Source organism: Eptatretus burgeri, chromosome 20 (genome assembly GCF_056783735.1).
Source record: "Eptatretus burgeri isolate ZD-2024b chromosome 20, Ebu_testis_v1, whole genome shotgun sequence".
NCBI lineage: Eukaryota > Metazoa > Chordata > Myxini > Myxiniformes > Myxinidae > Eptatretus > Eptatretus burgeri.
The window spans coordinates 1,051,649-1,070,433 of NC_140980.1; the positions used below are offsets into that span (position 1 = coordinate 1,051,649).

Genomic DNA, 18,785 nt, shown 5'->3' on the forward strand with positions numbered 1-18,785 from the left:
GTTACCGAAATTTATACACCGTCTAATCTGAAAACGATCATAACTTACGGCATTGTGTTTATCTATAAATGCGCATAAGAAATCGAGAAATTATTAGAATACACGAAGTCATCACTATCCGGAAGCCCGTACGTTGTAACCCGTAATGAGGATGCGACTGAGCTTCCTTTCCTCATCGGCCACGCCCACGCAACAACGTGTCTTGTCATTGGTTAGGTAAATAAATGGCCATAACTTGGGAAGCACTTGTCCTATTAATATCAAACCTTGAAAAGGCACATCCTCAGGTCCCCAGCAATATACCTGGCAAGTTTCAATTAGATCGGACCAGTGGTTGTCGAGAAACAGCGGTCACACACACACACACACACACACACACACACACACACACACACACACACACACACACACACACACACACACACACACACACACACACACACACACACACACACACACACACAGACACACACACACACACACACACACACACACACACACACAGATTGCTGGAATTATAGATAGATAATGGGGAACTCGGGAAGCACGTAAGAGCAGAACTATACCAATTTTACAAAATGCAATGCAAAGATTTACAGCACACAAAGCACTTAACAATTTCCTACTTATTAGACTGGCCCACGGACGCACACACACACACCCAATAAATGGTGGCTTAGGCCTTTAATAATGTGCTCCAACTCGGAGGGACAGATGAGCTGAAACTCAGAACCTATCTTGAACCTCTCCACCTCGTGTGGTCTTCAACTTGTTCGGACCAGGGCTCCAGCGAGAATGAGCTGGACCCAATCGCCGTGAGCCACGATCCTTCCCGAGCTCCAGCGAATCGTCCCGCGCTTCTCAACACGTGCTGGTGAGACGAGGCGCCGATCCTTCCCGTCGATGCGCCGCTTCCCCGAGGAACCACTTCCAAGATGAGGTCGATGAGTCGCACCAAGCCGGGAACCAAACGGAGAACAAAGAGCTCCACGAACCAAGAAGAAGAAGAAGAACCCACCATTCGCAGCTCGAGCCGAGCAACCGGCTCAACTTTCTTGCAAACAAAGCAGCTCTCTAAAAAGCCTACCGAGCCAAGCAGGATCCGAAGCTCTGCTGAACAACTCCTCTGCAGAAGCAAAAAGCTTCCGAAAGCCTCAACCCTAACCCGAGTCAAACAGGACCCGAAGGTCTGCTGAACGACCAGAGAAAGCCTTCACAAGGCCTCTCCCACTCCCCTCAACTCTCTCACTCCGAACCAAGAAAGGATCTCTTTATCCTTCTCCGCACCCCTCCCCCGCGCCCGGCGTGACTCATGCCCTTGTGATCCATCCCCCGCTCAACCACTGGTGGGAGGGAGTTGTTGACGTCATGAATAATGGGACGGCAGGGCTCTTCTTCCTCTTCGCAGAAGAGGGGGAGAGACGTCTCCATTGTTCGCTCCCTAACTATTAAATCGATCCGCAGCGCATCTAATCGATTTCTGAACATTTGAACAATGGAAGGTGAGCTATCTAGGGAATAAGCACTTATCGACATAGTTGACGAAAGGAACCTGCTTGTTGTGTGCAATCGAATTCCAAATTCGTAACAATATCATTCTCTGTTTTGTTGCTATGCCACACAATAGCTCACACAGTCGTTGCTAGGATGCAGTGCTTACGTCATCAACACGGCCGACATGAGCTTCTCTTACTATTTGTAGATCTGTGAAATGTCATTTTCACATCTTCACAAGGAGTAGACTTATAAGCTGGATGTTTTTTTCTCAACATGTAAAGACGACGTAAACGGTGTATTTATATCACTCGTAATATGCTCATCTCCTTTCTCAAAGCTGCAAAAGTTTGATTTGGAAATCAATATTGGTGGCACATCTAGATTTTCGTAGATCTGTCAGCATTTAAGGAGTAAAATGGACCATGGGAAGATGAGAGGAGGTTTTTGAGTGATACAATGGGGGGAAAAGTGATGACATAATCTGAGTTCCTGATAACAAGTGCAATAAATAAATGATCACGTGATCTACGTGTGCTGGATCACGATTGTGGATTTTATTCCGACTGCGCGTAATACACTTGCATGTTAAGCCTGCTCTGCACTTCCTGTTCAACAGGACCAGGAGAAACCAACGGCGTGGAAATGCACCAGGACTGCAGAAAGAAGGTTTCTTCGCACAGCCGTCTTTTCCCGAGATGTCTCAATACGTGAGCCACATTCTGGACCTGAGCTCCCAGTATGGAGGATACAATTTCATCAACACCCTGGTGGGTCCACCAAGAATATTTTCCCTCTCCAGGTCCATCATGCACGCGACCGTGCCGAGAACATCCAGGACATGGTGTGACCGCTTGTCCCGATGTACACCTGTACATTGTCCCAAGAATCCCGAGTGGTTTAAAAGCCAGGATTTCATCGAGTTACTTTTCGATGAGCCAGTCTTCCCGACCAAGGTCTCGATCTTGGTGTCGTCCCCCCCTGGATATGTGGTTCGGATTCTGGCCAGGTCCTGGGATGAAGGTGAAGAGTCTGCTGTGTACAGGTACCAATGACCCTTTTCGTTTAAATCTCCAACGACTTTTAAAGTGTTTATGCTCATGAGTCCAAAAGGGATGAAATGACCAATTATCGTTTGTTTTGGGAGTATGTTGAGCCTCTGACAGGTCTTACATGATGATAACGGGATTTCAAAAACATCTTCGTTATATAAATGGATTAGTTACCTTTTTTGTAACCAGGTTTTTGTAACCAGATTAGTTACCTGGAATTGTATGACATGAGCCACACCCTAATACACAATGTCTACTTCATGGTAAAATCAAAAGGACACTCCTCAAAAAGTTACATTTGGTGATGAACGATGCAGGTGGCGGACGCTGTGGTCTGGCTCTGTGGACACCAATCTTCAACCGAACGACGCTTTCACATTTTCCCCAATGATACAACCACCGGGTTTTGCGACGAATGTCCTCCGTCTGGAGTTCAATGGCTCCCTGAGCGCTTACCCCATGGAACCGACCACTGTTGTTCTGTACGGTGTCCCGGTGGACATTATGCAACTGAAGAAGAGCAACAATGAAGATGTTGCTGAGTCAGATAGACTTCGGCAGAAACAAAACAGGATGGAAAGAAAGAGGAGACGAGATCTGGTCAAACAGATGGAGGAAGAAAGGAGGGCAAACAAAGAGGAAGGGAAGATTTCCCCCTTCACAAAAAATGGATATTTTGACATTTTACCTTTTGAGGTGAGTATGTGAACCCCTACTATGTATGTTTGATTAGTGTGAGTATGTGAACCCCTACTATGTATGTTTGATGAGTGTGAGTCTGTGAACCCCTACTATGTGTGTTTGATGAGTGTGAGTATGTGAACCCCTACTATGTGTGTTTGATGAGTGTGAGTATGTGAACCCCTACTATGTGTGTTTGATGAGTGTGAGTATGTGAACCCCTACTATGTGTGTTTGATGAGTGTGAGTATGTGAACCCCTACTATGTGTGTTTGATGAGTGTGAGTATGTGAACCCCTACTATGTGTGTTTGATGAGTGTGAGTCTGTGAACCCCTACTATGTGTGTTTGATGAGTGTGAGTATGTGAACCCCTACTATGTGTGTTTGATGAGTGTGAGGATGTGAACCCCGACCATGTATGTTTGATGAGTGTGAGTATGTGAACCCCTACTATGTGTGTTTGATGAGTGTGAGTATGTGAACCCCTACTATGTGTGTTTGATGAGTGTGAGTATGTGAACCCCTACTATGTATGTTTGATGAGTGTGAGTATGTGAACCCCTACTATGTGTGTTTGATGAGTGTGAGTATGTGAACCCCTACTATGTGTGTTTGATGAGTGTGAGTATGTGAACCCCTACTATGTATGTTTGATGAGTGTGAGTATGTGAACCCCGACCATGTATGTTTGATGAGTGTGAGTATGTGAACCCCGACCATGTATGTTTGATTAGTGTAAGTATGTGAACCCCTTCTATGTATGTTTGATGAGTGTGAGGATGTGAACCCCGACCATGTATGTTTGATGAGTGTGAGTATGTGAACCCCGACCATGTATGTTTGATGAGTGTGAGTATGTGAACCCCTACTATGTATGTTTGATGAGTGTGAGGATGTGAACCCCGACCATGTATGTTTGATGAGTGTGAGTATGTGAACCCCTACTATGTATGTTTGATGAGTGTGAGTATGTGAACCCCTACTATGTATGTTTGATGAGTGTGAGTATGTGAACCCCTACTATGTATGTTTGATGAGTGTGAGTATGTGAACCCCTACTATGTATGTTTGATGAGTGTGAGTATGTGAACCCCTACTGTGTATGTTTGATTAGTGTGAGTATGTGAACCCCTACTATGTATGTTTGATGATTGTATGTGAACCCCTACTATGTATGTTTGATGAGTGTGAGTATGTGAACCCCTACTTTCTATGTTTGATGAGTGTATGTGAACCCCTACTATGTATGTTTGATGAGTGTAAGTATGTGAACCCCTACTATGTATGTTTGATTGGTGTGAGTATGTGAACCCCTACTATGTATGTTTGATTGGTGTGAGTATGTGAACCCCTACTATGTATGTTTGATTAGTGTGAGTATGTGAACCCCTACTATGTATGTTTGATTAGTGTGAGTATGTGAACCCCCTACTATGTATGTTTGATGAGTGTGAGTATGTGACCCCCTACTATGTATGTTTGATGAGTGTGAGTATGTGAACCCCCTACTATGTATGTTTGATGAGTGTGAGTATGTGACCCCCTACTATGTATGTTTGATGAGTGTGAGTATGCGAACCCCCTACTATGTATGTTTAATGAGTGTGAGTATGTGAACCCCCTACTATGTATGTTTGATGAGTGTGAGTATGTGAATCTTTTCTTCTTCTTTTCAGAATGGTTTCAGACGAGGGCGTCAACAATGAAATGGCTGTCCAAGTCTGTTTGTGTTTGGAAGTCCTTGATGGCTTCACTCGTGGTTACCTGGGTTGTTTTGAGGGTTACTGGTGTTTCATTTGATGGACATCCTTGACTATCTGGACAGTGACAGCGAGTCAGGTTGATGCACTGATAATTCAATCGATGTTTTTTTGTTGCATCCTTACTTCCACGACAGATTATAGAAATTATTTTATCTCACCTGACGCTCCCTGAGCTGTGCTGTCTCGCTCAAAGCAGCCGTACCCTGCGCGACCACTGCTACAACTCTTCCCTGTATAAACACTTGGACCTCAAGCCTTACTGGCCATCTCTCTGCGAGGAGGACCTTCTATCTTTGAAGCCTCGTCTCACCTACACACGCTCGCTCAGTCTCTCGTGGACCGGAAACAATGGTGGTTTCAGTCCTACACTCCTCACAAAGTGAGTAATTCAATGCAAAGTTAGTAATCTACGGCCTGGGTTTTAGTGAACCCTCTCCACCTCTCCGTCTCCACAGTAGCAAATAGGGGTCGATGTAAGTTGGTTTTGAAGTTCGTCTTGTCTCTCACTGCTTTGTTTAAAACACCGTCCCAATGTCTTCCTATGGTACCTTTTCAGTTTCCTGGGTGGGTTTGCTGAGTACCTACTGCACCTGGAGCTCGCAAATTGCCATTGGATGACATACGAATGCTTGGACTCTATTTCCATGCTCTGCCAAAATCTTCGCCACCTGGACCTGTCGTCGTGTGACCAAATACCACCCGGGGAATTCAAACAGCTCTCGTCCTTGCGGAGGCTGCAACGCCTCGTCCTGTACCGAACGCGGATCAATGTGAGCTGTTCACCGACTTTATGTTCGTTTTACTCTCTCGCAATTTTGTCATTCATAAAACCATTGTCAGTAAATCTTGATTTTTCTCTCTTGTTGTGTGTGCTCCGTGGATGGGAAGGGGATTATTTTAACCAGTGTTAAAGGATGACATTGTACCCCCATCTTGTTTCAGACGGAGAGTCTCCTGTGGATCACTTCCAAGTGCACAGAATTGAGGCATCTCAACTTCGCAGTCTGTTCTCAGGTATGTACACCTCTTTGTCCCACCGCAGAGGTGTTTTACAGTCAAATGATTTCTGTACTATTGTGAAGAGAAATTGATTCACTTCCTGCTTGGGATGAGTTCATCTGATTTGTTTTCATATTTCGTTTCCTCGTCACATAAACATAAACACGGTCGATGTGTGGTTATGATTCATGACGATGAGCTCCAGGTGCTGCTTATCCCTGCATCGAATCCGTGGTTGTAATTCACGCAGTAAAAAATCCCCTTAGAACCTTAATCACTGCAAAAATAAAGGAAACGAGAGCAAGGTCGATGGCTCGCCATCTCAAACCCAAAGCAAAGTTGAAAGATTTCACAAAGTTCCACCACAAATGACCCAACGTCAAATTTTGATTTAAATATTTTTCCATTTTGATCTCTATGACTCAAAGTTCCCATCCCGAGGCACTAACCGGGGAACAAATCGAAAGGATTTTGTTTCGTATTTCACGCCTTCCACCAATGTTTATTGTATGTCCCAAGCTTCATCGAAACGTGTTAAAATTTGTATTTCTGTTTAATGTTAAAAAGGGGGTGTGGCGAAACATGATTGTGTTCTTTCACCTTCTTGCCATGTGCTGATCACAACTACCAAGTTTGGTGAATTTCTGCCCATCCCTTTAGGGGGACAAAGTGTGACGGACGGGGGGGACACACACACAGAGCCGATTACAATACCCGCCTGTGTTTTTTCAAAAATCTTCGGGATAATAAAGCTCAGACAATAGCTTAGATAAGAGCGAAGATAATTCCGTAATATTGTTGTGGGCCGGGGTTCGGCGGCGATAAACGACCACTCGGTGGAGCAGCGGATTCGTCTCCCACCGAACACCCGGAATTTAGGTTGTGACTCTCGGATAAGTCCGTCGTGATAACGTCGTGAGATAACTCTCGAATTGTTATGCTATATTTAGCTAAGTTGCCCAGCATAACAATTGTGCATTTTGTGAGGAAAGCACCAAATTTGGCACACTAGTAGCCTATCATATTGTTACGGCTGTGGAAATTCGCATGACACCATAAAGGACCCTCAGGTGAGATATCTTCATAGGTACATGTGTAGTTAGCCCAAACCCGTTGTATAGAGGGAATTTATGTGATCCATTCGGGCTGCGATCCTTTGAGTTAGGCGTTTTTCTTTTTCTATCTTTTATTTCAAACACACAACATTTCAACAACCACGCCATCCCCATCACAGCGCCAACCACACTGCAACCACGCCACTGCCACCATCTACGCTACCACATCTTCGCCACTACGTCCGCTTCCGAACGGCAAACAAAGGCGCAAAGGAGGGAACTGCGAGGATGTGCAGGTTTTCCCGCCTGTTTCTCCCGTCTGACTTCCCTGCGCTTTGGAGTGGAGGAGGGGCGATGCAGGTCAAAGGTCAGAGGTCATGTAAAGGAGGGGCCTCTTTTTGGGGGAATAATTCTCTGGCCCAGAGCGAAAAAATGACTCCCCCGGCCCCCGCACGGAGCGGGGTGGAGGGAAAGCGTGAGGGAACGCCCTTTTCGGGAACCCTCTCGAAGGAAGGTGGAGCCGGGAACGGGGTGGGCCGAAGGGCGGAGCCCCGCTCGATAAAAGACGGACACGGGCGGGCGCGCTTGAGCTTCCTCTTCCGCCTCTCCCTCGGGAGCCTCTTCCTCTGGCGAGCTTCCTCTTCCGCCTCTCCCTCGGGAGCCTCTTCCTCAGGCGAGCTTCCTCTTTCGCCTCTTCCTCTTCAGCCTCTTCCTCTTGAGCGCTTCCACTTCCGCCTCTTCTTTGTCGTCTTGGCTGGTGGTCTGGTTGGTCTTCGGGAAGAGGTCCTGCGCCCGCGCCTTGGCGAGCGGCCCTGTCACAAAGGCACGGACGGGAGACGCGGCAGCGCCCGTTGCAAGGTGGACCTGTGCGTCCGGACGGGGAGTGCCGGAGAGGGTTCGCCGGCCGCGAGAGAGGTCCGGGCCAGGCGCGACCACGCCGACGGTCGCGGGAGAGGGACTCACCAGACACAAAAGGGAAGTCGCGACTTCTTTCTTTCTTTTCTTTGGGGTTTTTGTATCAATGTGTGTGTTGGCGACGTCTGTGAAGTAGAACTGTTTAAGTGTTGCCGTGTGTACGCGTATTCGGTTGTAGCTCTGCATCGTTTCTTTTGTTACATTTGCTTTTTGTGCATAATTGTTTTCACTGTTATTTGTGCATTTTTGACTGCATGGCTGTATATACGTGTGTGTGTGTGTGTGTGAATAAAATGCTTGCTTGTTGAACTGTTCCCGCTCTACTTCGTCTCTTTTCCTTTTTTATTGACCCTCCATCTTGCATCACGGAAAGGGGTTCGTAGTGGGTGCAACATCCCGGTAATTAATCTGAACCGTCAAGGCCGACGATAACACCGCTCGGTTATCACTGTAGCACGGAACGGACCGCTTAAGCGGTTCGTGTCTGGAGTCGGCCTGTGGCGTGGTACGATCGCCCGGTCGACCATCCGCGCAGGTACTTAGGTAGATCGAATTTGGCGAGCAACTCTATCCTGCGCGGGTGGGCAATTGGCACGGTCGTGGTGGGGTTAAACCCCCACCCGTGACTAGCTCCCGGCGTTGTTTCAAGAGGGTCACGACAGAATTGTCCGTCCGGTGGGCGACGTGCTGCGATTCGAGTTACGCGGCCGTCCGTACGCCGGTGGGCGCGAATTCGCAACAATATTATGAACAGATTTGGATATTGGGCCATCTCAAATTCAGCCGCTGATGGCTGTGGCAGCCATTTTCCACTGCCATCAAAAATTTTGAGATGGCCCAATATCCAAATCTGTTCATGATATGATAGGCTACTAGTGTGCCAAATTTGGTGCTTTCCTCACAAAATGCACAATTGTTATGCTATACTTAGCTAAGTTGCCCCACTATAAGCTACGGGGACTGCTGGCTGTTTGTGTGCAAAAGGCTTCCAGATTCGTAACAATAGCTTCGATAATTTTTTTTAAGCTTCGGGATAATAAAGGAATTATATTTTAATCAAAGCTCGTGCTTGAAATAAGAAAGGAGATGAGGACTGGATGCTTGTCGGACACTGCCGCTGATGACATCTTTGTTGGAGATTTGTTTGAGTTTGAATGTCCCATGTGTTATCGGATTCGCAGAAGCATTTCCTTCCCCTGCAGCTGTTGGTGTCACAATGCATGTTCCTCATCTTTCCAACCTCAGGTGGATTGTTCTGACACGGTCTTACTCAGTCTGGCCTCAAACTGCCCACAGCTTCGCTCGCTCAACATGTGGAGATCAGCCAGGCTGACGGAGGTCGGATTGGCATACCTGACATCCCGTTGTAAGGATATTGAGGTATGTGGCCTGACAGAAACACGAATACAATGCTTGAAATTTTCTGTTGTTGAATAAGGAGAAAGCGGTTTATTTGGGACAATATTTCCTTCCAAATAGAAAATTTGTTTCTTTTAATAAGCGATTATACTTTCTTTCCACATGGACAGTCAATTAAACTTGTAACGTTTCCCATCGATCTGTTAAGCAGTTTCAGAGAAGATTTTTCGTACCTCCACCACCGAAGATGGATGGAAGTAATGTTTTCACCCACATCTGTCTGTTTCTTTGTGAACAAAATATCTCAAAAAGTTGTGGACAGATGTGAATGAAATTTGGTGGAGAGATTGGTGATGTGACAATGACGAAATGATTAGATTTTGGTGAAGATACTAATCCCGATCCGGATCTGAGAAATTTAAAAGTGATTCTTCACCATTGAGAGATCGGGCCGAAAACGACATAAAGCAGGATATCTCAAAAAGTTATGGATGGATTCGGACGAAACATGTCCGAATCCACATCCGGCCGATCAGTGGGAGGAAAAACGTAAACTGATCAGCATGGTGGAGGTACGAGCTCTACCGAGTGCCCTTCTCGTTTATACAGCATTTATCTTGTGACTTTCAACAAACAACTCTCCTCCTCTCATCACACCCCATTCCCTCCCCTTCCTCATCGTTTTAAATCCTCTTTTTTCTTCCTTCCAGTATCTTGATAAATCAGAACACTGAATAGTTTTGTTGAGCTGGTTAGTTTGTCAAGTTATATTTTTTCGGAAACACTGGTGGCTATTATGCCTCTCTAATTGTACAATGCAGTTCTTGAATAAATGGGAATTTAAAAACTGCGTGCAACATTGATGCTGATTTTCTTGTTCCACACTTAAACTGTTCCACACAGGACCTGGACCTTGGCTGGTGTATGCGTGTGCGGGCAGGTGGTGGCACACTCGTCGAGATGGCGCGAGAGCTGCCCAGACTACGCCGACTGGTGTTAACGGCGAACCGCTCCATCAGCGACACTGACCTCGAATCGCTCGCCACTCACTGCCCTTTACTGGAGCACCTGGACCTTCTGGGTACGGGAATTCAGGGGATCATTGCAACTGGCGTGTCTGGATCCAAGGGGGTCACAGAGGTTGCTCAATGTGGAAGGAAAACAAAAATTGCAAGTAGAAATAAGAATGGCACTCGGTGGAGTGCTGACCTTCTCCAGGCTGAACAGTTTATGTTTTGTCGTCCACTGATCGGCCGGATCTGCATTGGGACCTGAACCAAAATCTAATCGGCTTGTTCTTGTCACCGAAACAACTCAACCACCAAGTTTCGTCCGAATCCGTCCACATAACGTTTTGAGATATCGTTTTTGACCCCCTATCTATCAATGGTGAAGAATCGCTTAAAAAATTACAGTCTCCGGTTCCAGATCTTCACCAAAATTGAATCATTTCGTCCTTGTCGTCCTGGTGGATGTATGCGCTCCACTGAGTGCTGTTGTACTGCAGTTCCGTACTTTGTTAACTGCACACCAAAGCTCCAGATGACTGAGCTATTTTCACCCTTGTTTGTCATTCATCGGAGCGATTATATCTCTGTGCGTGTGGCAGGTGCTTCACTGGTGACCCCTGGAGGGGTGTTTCACCTGCTTGATACCTGTCAGCAAATGTGCTTCCTTGACATTTCCGTCTGCTTCTGGGTGGACAAGGAGATGGCCTTCCAACTTGCACATCGCTTTCCACACGTCTCCATCAAGTATACCGGCTTCCGGTGAGATCACATGACCCGTTCAGAGTTGCAAACACCTGAGGAGCACTCTGATCCATGCATGAGAAGCCGATTGTATCATGTCGGTGATGATCGTCTAAATGCTGAACTTCATTCGAACCAAAGCTACAAGTGTCGTGTTATCAACACGTTTCTCAAATGTGACGCTTTACGAAATTTTTTTTTTAATTAGACATCAACAGAAAGGATTACTTTTTGTTTATCAATATTATCCACCAAACGTTCAAATTGATAAATGTTCAGCAAACACCCCGTTCAGCAGTTCTCATGACTTTGGACTAAGTAATACCGAAATCAGGAAAATGACCAAATGCCAGGATCTGAAAAATGAGGTTAAGAGGATTTGGAATTTAAGAAAGCTGAAGTTATACTAGTGATCGTGGGAGCTCCAGGAATGATAAATAAAACCTTCACTGAGTCCTTAAAAATCATTCTGGGGAATGAATACAACTACAAATGAACGACAGTTGGAGGCTGTGTTGGGTTCAGTGACGATCCTGAAAAGAACTCTCGAACGAAACTGTGAGAACAAGAAAACTTCACAACTTACTCGATCAAACATGACCCTTTACCAAAATGGAATTGGAAACGCACACTCAAACACACACACACACACACACACACACACACACACACACACACACACACACACACACACACACACACACACACACACACACACACACTCAAACAAACACACACAGTCAAACAAACACACACACACACACACACACTCGGTGATTCTGGCAAATGTCTGCTTTCTGCCGATAGTCCAGTTGCCGTTACAGTGGCATTGCAATGATCGCGAGATTGGCAGTTGGTGATGTGCAACGATGCGCCAACAGGCAAGGTGGATTTGGCTAAGTTCTGCTTGAGGCTCCTCCCAGACTGGCCACCAATAAAAAGGACGAGTGGACCGTTTTTTTCAGTCATTTGGTGATAGCTGGTTGCGGTTCTTCCAGCGTTGAGAGTTTTGCGACAGTTTGTGTCAGTTGGTGACAGCTGGGTGACGGCTTTTTTCAGATCGCCAGTTCCAGTCAGACGGTTGCTCCAGTCAGTTCCAGTCAGACGGTTGGTGAGCTGGTGACAGTTGAGTTTGTGACAGTTGGTAACGGCCTTGCAGCCTTCCAGATTCTCACAGCGCCTCGACGCCTTGCAGCTTCTCACAGCTCCTAACAGCTGTCCATTGGTTGTGGCTTCTGGTGTCTCCTGATGGTGGGTGACGCTCGACCGTTAATGCTGGTTCTGCTCGAGACCTGCTCTTGGCGTGGATTCTTGGGGGTGACGTCAATTGGTTTTCGAGCCTGTTTGCGAGTGGAGGCAACGGACAAGGCATGCTCACATATTTCAGAACGTTTTATTTGACGTACGACGACTTCTATTTGGTGAGCGAGACTGGATTTTCTCCCCCCTGAATGAACAGCTGGATACCCTTGTCTCGTGTTTAATCGTTAAGTAAGGCATAGTGACAAGCCTCTGCTCTTTGTCTCTTTTACTATCAGTGCCTGATTAATTCTTCATTTGCTTGCGATCATTTTGATTGAATTGAATTTACTTATTTTTACCACATGGAAATGAAAAGTTCCTTTTATTTATTTTTCCCTAATTAAAAAATTCCTTTGCTGATGTTCCAACCTGCCTGTGCTTGTTCTTTCCTTCTATTGATCCAACATTGTCCGAAGCGAGATAGACTGGGGCGTAATTACCAAACAAATTGACCTGTAATAGTCGGCACGCACCAGCGGTTAAACGCTCGGCCACCCAAATTAAGATCTAATCAAAATAAGATTGATGCTTTGCCCAGGGCGCGCTCCCCGTTCAGGCATCCACGGGACCTCAAGTTGAACGTCAAAATTAGACGGTGGACACTGGAACTCGTGATAAATTGGGTGGCGTTCGTGGTTCTAAAGCAACCCACTACACCACGAAGTTAATTGTGAGCGGTGGCCCCAGGTCCAGCGCTTCCGAGGACAAACGAGGATTAACACCCTCATAATACACTCTCTACCCTTGGCCATAACAATGTGTATATATTTACATGTATATACATATATTATATGTACATGTACAATATACATATATAAATTATATGTATATATTGTTGCGGAAATGGCCCTTAGTCGGCTACTAAATATAGGATAAGCCCAGATCCCCCATTAAATGCATGTTCAGCGAGGCTGTTCCATCATCACTTCAGACATCAAATCCTTCCTCTTCTCCAATGGCTTGATTTCTGATCATAAATTTGGTTTCAGACCAGGTAACTCCACCCTAGACATGCTGCTTCTGCTCTCCCAGCAATGGATGGAAGCCCTCAATGCCAGACAGGAAATCCGAGCCGTATCCCTGGATATATCACGTGCTTTTGACACAGTCTGGCACCCTGCCCTGCTCAACAAACTCTCTTCCTATGGTATCCAAGGTCATATCCACTCATGGCTCACAGACTTCCTCTCCTGTCGCAGTCAATGTCAACCTGTGGCCCGAAATGGAGTTCTTTCATCCCCCCTTCCTGTCCAGGCTGGAGTTCCTCAAGGCAGCGTCCTGGGCCCTGATCTTTTTCTGGTTTTCATCAATGATCTCTCTGACTCTCTGGAAAATCCTCTATATCTCTTTGCTGATGACTCCACCCTCTGCCGTACCATCGGTCATCCCTTAGACCGGCAAGCAGCAGCTTCTTCGCTCATTGCTGATCTGGATAAAATCACAAACTGGTCCAACACGTGGAACATGTCTTTCAATCCGGACAAATCTCACACTCTCACGATGTCTCTTCGATAGGACCGTTTTGAAAACCCCCCCATCCACTTTCTCAACAATCCTCTGGAAGAAGTCCTTTCTTTCAAGCTTCTGGGTCTCACTATCTGCCATGACCTTTCCTGGGAAAGTCACATTTCAAACCTCGCCTCCAAAGCCAGTCGCCGACTGGGAATCCTCCGTCGTGCAAGATCCTTCCTCAGCCCACCTGAGCTCCTGACCCCTTACAAAGCTTTTGTCCACAGCCTGATGGAGTACTGCTCTCCCCTCTGGGCTGGTGCTCCCGCCTCCAACCTTTCTCGGCTTCACGCTGTAGAAACCAAGGCATTTCGGATCATTGGCATCTCCCGCAATGAGGCTGAGTCTTTGGGTCTCTCACTCAATCACCGCAGGTTGGTTGGTGCTCTTTCTTTCTTCTACCGTCTCCTCTCCAGCCTCGCCCCCTTGCTCTCCCTGCGATTTGTCCCCACCACATTTCCGCAGGGCGCTCAAGGTCCGCCAACAACCCCCTTCTGGTAAAATTACCAAAATCACGAATCACTGCTCACCTTCACTCTTTCATTCCTCTTTTTTCCCGCCTTTGGAATAAACTCCCTCACTCTATTCATTCCCATTCTTCCCGTCAGGCCTTCAAAACAGCTGTTCACCACCACCTCTTGTCATCCCCCATCCAAATCCTCGATCTTTTCTACCCCTGATAATCCACCCAAGCCCACCTCCTTCAAATTCCCTGCTTTCCTTCCTGAAAGTCCCTGTAATGTCCATCTTCCATTCCCCATGTTCCCCGTCCTATCCCTCTCCTTTCCACAGATCTCCAAATGTCTCTGTTCCCCACTATTTTGTCCTTCCCACTCCCTCCCTCCTGTCTCATGCCCCCCTTGATGTGCGTTGTGTGTTCGCTCTGAAACGAGCCTCGACAAGGTATACAAAAAAAAAATAAAAATAAAAATAAATGGACGCTGCATGTGTGTCGAGAGGTTGAAAAGGCTGTTTATTGTTTGTGCGTTTGTGGTGTACCGAGAGCTTCCTCTTCTTCCTTCCTCTCTCTGTAGATGTAACATGTAACATCCATTTTACCGAACAGCCTTGCTCAACATGCATTTAATGGGGGATCTGGGCTAATCCTACATTAAGTCGCCAACTTAGGGCCATTTCCGCAACAATATGCATATATATATATATATATATATATATATATATATATATATATATATATATATATATATATATATATATATATATATATCATTTAATATTGTTGTTTGAATCTTTTTTTAAAAGCTGTTCGTATTTTAAAATAATTGTCGTCATGTGTGATTGTTTTTTCAGTTTGTGAATTGATGGTAGCAAACCGAAGGTACACATCGAGGAAGGGTCCACTTTTTCAGAAAGTTTTCAAAAAGGTTTTCCAAAAGGAATTTTTTCCCGTTTTTTGCATGTGTTCAAATTGTTTTGTTGTGTTTGTTTTGTAAATAGCTTGGATAAATAATTTTTTTCAATCGAAATGTGTCCTCTATTCATTTTACAACAATATATTGGTGTTAGTTGATGTTATTGCTGTTTTTTTATATTTACGCTGAACATTTATTTGAGCATTTTCATCTGAATTTTAGCACCTGAACGCCACAAAGTAAGGCCGATGTGCTCGTCCAGTCACGTGACACTAACGCACTGAGACAAGAACCGATGTTTGGTTTTGCCCTGTCGAGTAGAATTCAGCAGAAAATTCTCGAAAATACGACATCGCGCAAACTGCAGCAGGAAACTAGGACAGATCGACATCGCGCAAACTGTAGAGGAGTGAGGTGTCGATCTGTCCTGTTAGGTTTTGCACGAACCAAGTGAGTGTTCATGGAAGCGATCGCCTAATTTTTACCCTGATTCCCTCATGTATGGTTTATTTCAAAAAGAACACCTAATACAACATACAGGGGGCTGCAAATGTAGGTATACAGTCATGAAAAACAAAACGTGTTTTATTGATTATACAAGCATATCGTGACGTTCACGGGACTTGAACAGTCCCGCCAACGTAAGATGAGCCGAAACGATGGAGGCGGTTTATTTTTATAATCCAAGGGTGGCGGTTTTGATCGCTCTATAGCAAACGGGACGAGGAAGGTGGCACGAGGCACTTTTTACTGAGTGAATAACGTTTATTTATACACAAGAGCGACAAGAAGGCTCGGCAAGAGGAAGGATCCGTGAGCGATTCGACGAAGGGTGGTGTGGATTCGGGCGTGGGGGAAAACAAACAATTTGAATGGATTTACAGCAAAATGTAAAGAATCAAATAAATCGGTACACGAATCTCAAACCCTCTAAGGCGCCAGGTACACACACACACACACACACACACACACACACACACACACACACACACACACACACACACACACACACACACACACACACACACACAACATAGCTAGTTCGTCAGGCTTGCCCGTGGTGTCGATGCAAAAGTCATTAGATGTGGGTGCCGGACGAGCTGGCGTTGCGCCTCTCTGGGGCAGGAGACACGGTGGTGCAGACGTTCCGTGAAACCTTCCACGCAGAAATGTCGTTCTTGGCCTGTGAGCTCCAACCAGCCACTGTGGTGTTGGTCTTGGTGGTGTCGACCTCCTGTGGTGTGAGCCCAAAACCACTCACAGCCTCCAGGGAACCCAGTTCATGCACCAAGAGCGAGCAGGAGAGGGAGGCAGATCTGCCCACCGTCCGGTCCCGTACCCAGAGCCAGTGGAACACGAGAGCCAAACGAGGTGAGGCACAGTAAGGGCACGAGGCACGACGAATTAGGAACGAGCAAGCGCAAAAGAGAGAGAGAGAGCGCTGAGAGAGGAGAGCTGAGAGGAGAGGGGCCTTGAACAAACTCCGCCAGCTATTTTTATATCTCTCACTCTTCCAATCAGATCGTTTCATGCTCATGAGTCCTTGTCACTTCCAACGGAGCCCCTCATTGGTCCTCCGACTGCCGCCTTCCACCAATGGTCATCAAGGGGCGGAGCCATCTGCACGTATTTCTCCTCCCTTTCTCTCAATCCTCCAATCGGGCCACCCCGTGCTCCAGGATCTTTGTAACTTCCAACGGAGCGCCTCATTGGTCCTCCGTCTGCGGCCCTCCGCCAATGGTCATCAAGCACCGTTCTGTCACGTCACGACAAGCCTGCAGGAAATACCAAAAAGGAATACACATCAACACTTACCCTAACCCGTCTCCCTATCTAATTACGTGACAATTATCATTTACCCCTTAAAGAAACGGACATTTACTGGACAATTTATCACCACTAAATCCCTACTTCATTACATCGAGATCCTGGTACAACTCGAACAGCATGGAATACCTAATTAAACATCCTAATTCCCCATTGACTGCACTTCCCCCCCCCCCCACCCCCTCAGACGTAACATTAATATACATATCAGATGTTAATAAACATACCAGATGTGGTTCATCAACATACCAGATGTGGTTCATCAACATACCAGATATGGTTCATAAACACACCTGATGTGGTTAATATACATTCTGAATGTGGTGACCAGGATTGAACATGTGGTAACATTCTAATATATCTTCTTCTTCTCCTTTCGGCTGCTCCCTTTCGGGGTCGCCACAGCGGATCATCCGTATGATCCGCATAGTGATTTGGCACATGTTTTACGCCGGATGCCCTTCCTGACGCAACCCTGGTCGCCTCTTACGACACAGAGATATGGTACACCTATTTCAACCGGGGTATAAACCGGCCAAGTACACTGGTACTCATTTCGCCGACCTCGGAAGGATGACAGGCTGAGTCAACCCCCTGGTGTATTAATTCAGTGGCCTAACGGGGCTTGAACTCAGGACCTTTTGGATCCCAAGCCGCTGCCCTAACCACTGCGCCAACACCAGGCATTGGTAACATTCTAATATGTAGTTGAGGTAAACATGAGCTCTGATTTCTACCCTCCCCCCAAAACACACCCTCCCAACCCCTCCAATGAACATAAAGGAAAACGTTATTATCTCTGCTAACACTGAACAGGAGATCCCGACAATCTGCTGTCCACTTCCGCTTGTATCCCTTCCCATCCCCAGATCCTTCCGTGTCACACTTACCCATCACCGTTTCCTTCTCCCCATCTTACGTGTATCTCATCCTGTGACACACACGGGATATGTGTGAGTACATCGTACCTGTGTATCCCATGTGATCTGGAATCGATATATTATATAAATAAAGGAAATAACCACGCGTCACATCAGCTGAATACCACGTGGTATGATCTTGACGTTGCTGAGCTACAATTGGCTCAGTCGCCTGAAACGTCATCGGTACAGATAACGGTGTCATCATCACTTTGATGAAGATGACAAACAAAGGCAAAATCCCAAGTTCGGGGTCAGGAAATTATGACACCGTGAGAGAATACGAGAAGATATTGATGATGGATTTTTTAAACCCACCTTGTTGTGATCGTTGTCCTCTTGAAGGATTCTAACTGGCCGATTGTGGAATCCTATTTGACTTCAGGCAGAGTTTAACGTTTTGTCCGATTTGGTTATAAAATCCTACATAAAACCCTATCGACACTGATAAAACTGATGTCCACACAAGTCCTTCCTTGTGAAATAATTTATTTTCTCATTATACACCATACACTTCTCACCCTCGTACAATGAACTTAAGAATCCCCATTGATTGCAATTTTTTCTATTTCATTTATTCTTACTTTAGTTAACAGTTAGGCCAACCCGATTCAATTCACTTCCACATTAGATCAGAGAGTTTTATTCTAACTTGGTACTTGGTCAGTTCCAAGGAGTACAAGCCACTGAGATTCTAATACTTTCTCAGGTACTTGCACTGAAACAATTTTACATTTCAAAGCATTTTATACTTTCATGAGAGAGAGGTTTGGGGCTATTCAC

At 45.9% G+C, this 18,785-nt stretch overlaps 1 protein-coding gene and 1 long non-coding RNA gene across 6 annotated transcripts in view; one reads left to right on the forward strand and one right to left on the reverse strand.

Annotated features, from left to right (window-relative positions):
* LOC147008251 (uncharacterized) overlaps positions 1 to 18,785 on the reverse strand; it is a 298,248-nt gene that overhangs the window by 130,857 nt on the left and 148,606 nt on the right. The window lies entirely within an intron of this gene.
* LOC147008260 (F-box/LRR-repeat protein 4-like) overlaps positions 1 to 18,785 on the forward strand; it is a 36,143-nt gene that overhangs the window by 2,379 nt on the left and 14,979 nt on the right. Inside the window, exons 2-10 of one of the 5 annotated variants that reach the window (XM_085865269.1) lie at positions 2,114 to 2,539; positions 2,864 to 3,242; positions 5,127 to 5,371; positions 5,549 to 5,762; positions 5,935 to 6,001; positions 9,202 to 9,341; positions 10,224 to 10,401; positions 10,930 to 11,089; positions 15,194 to 15,363. In XM_085865269.1, the coding sequence (XP_085721395.1) occupies positions 2,114 to 2,539; positions 2,864 to 3,242; positions 5,127 to 5,371; positions 5,549 to 5,762; positions 5,935 to 6,001; positions 9,202 to 9,341; positions 10,224 to 10,401; positions 10,930 to 11,089; positions 15,194 to 15,200 (1,816 nt within the window). In that variant the 3' untranslated portion in view covers positions 15,201 to 15,363. Of the gene's footprint in view, positions 1 to 2,113; positions 2,540 to 2,863; positions 3,243 to 5,126; positions 5,372 to 5,548; positions 5,763 to 5,934; positions 6,002 to 9,201; positions 9,342 to 10,223; positions 10,402 to 10,929; positions 11,090 to 15,193; positions 15,364 to 18,785 lie in introns of those variants that run through there. The other 4 variants (XR_015053561.1, XR_015053560.1, XR_015053559.1 and 1 more) reach the window with 4 other exon arrangements.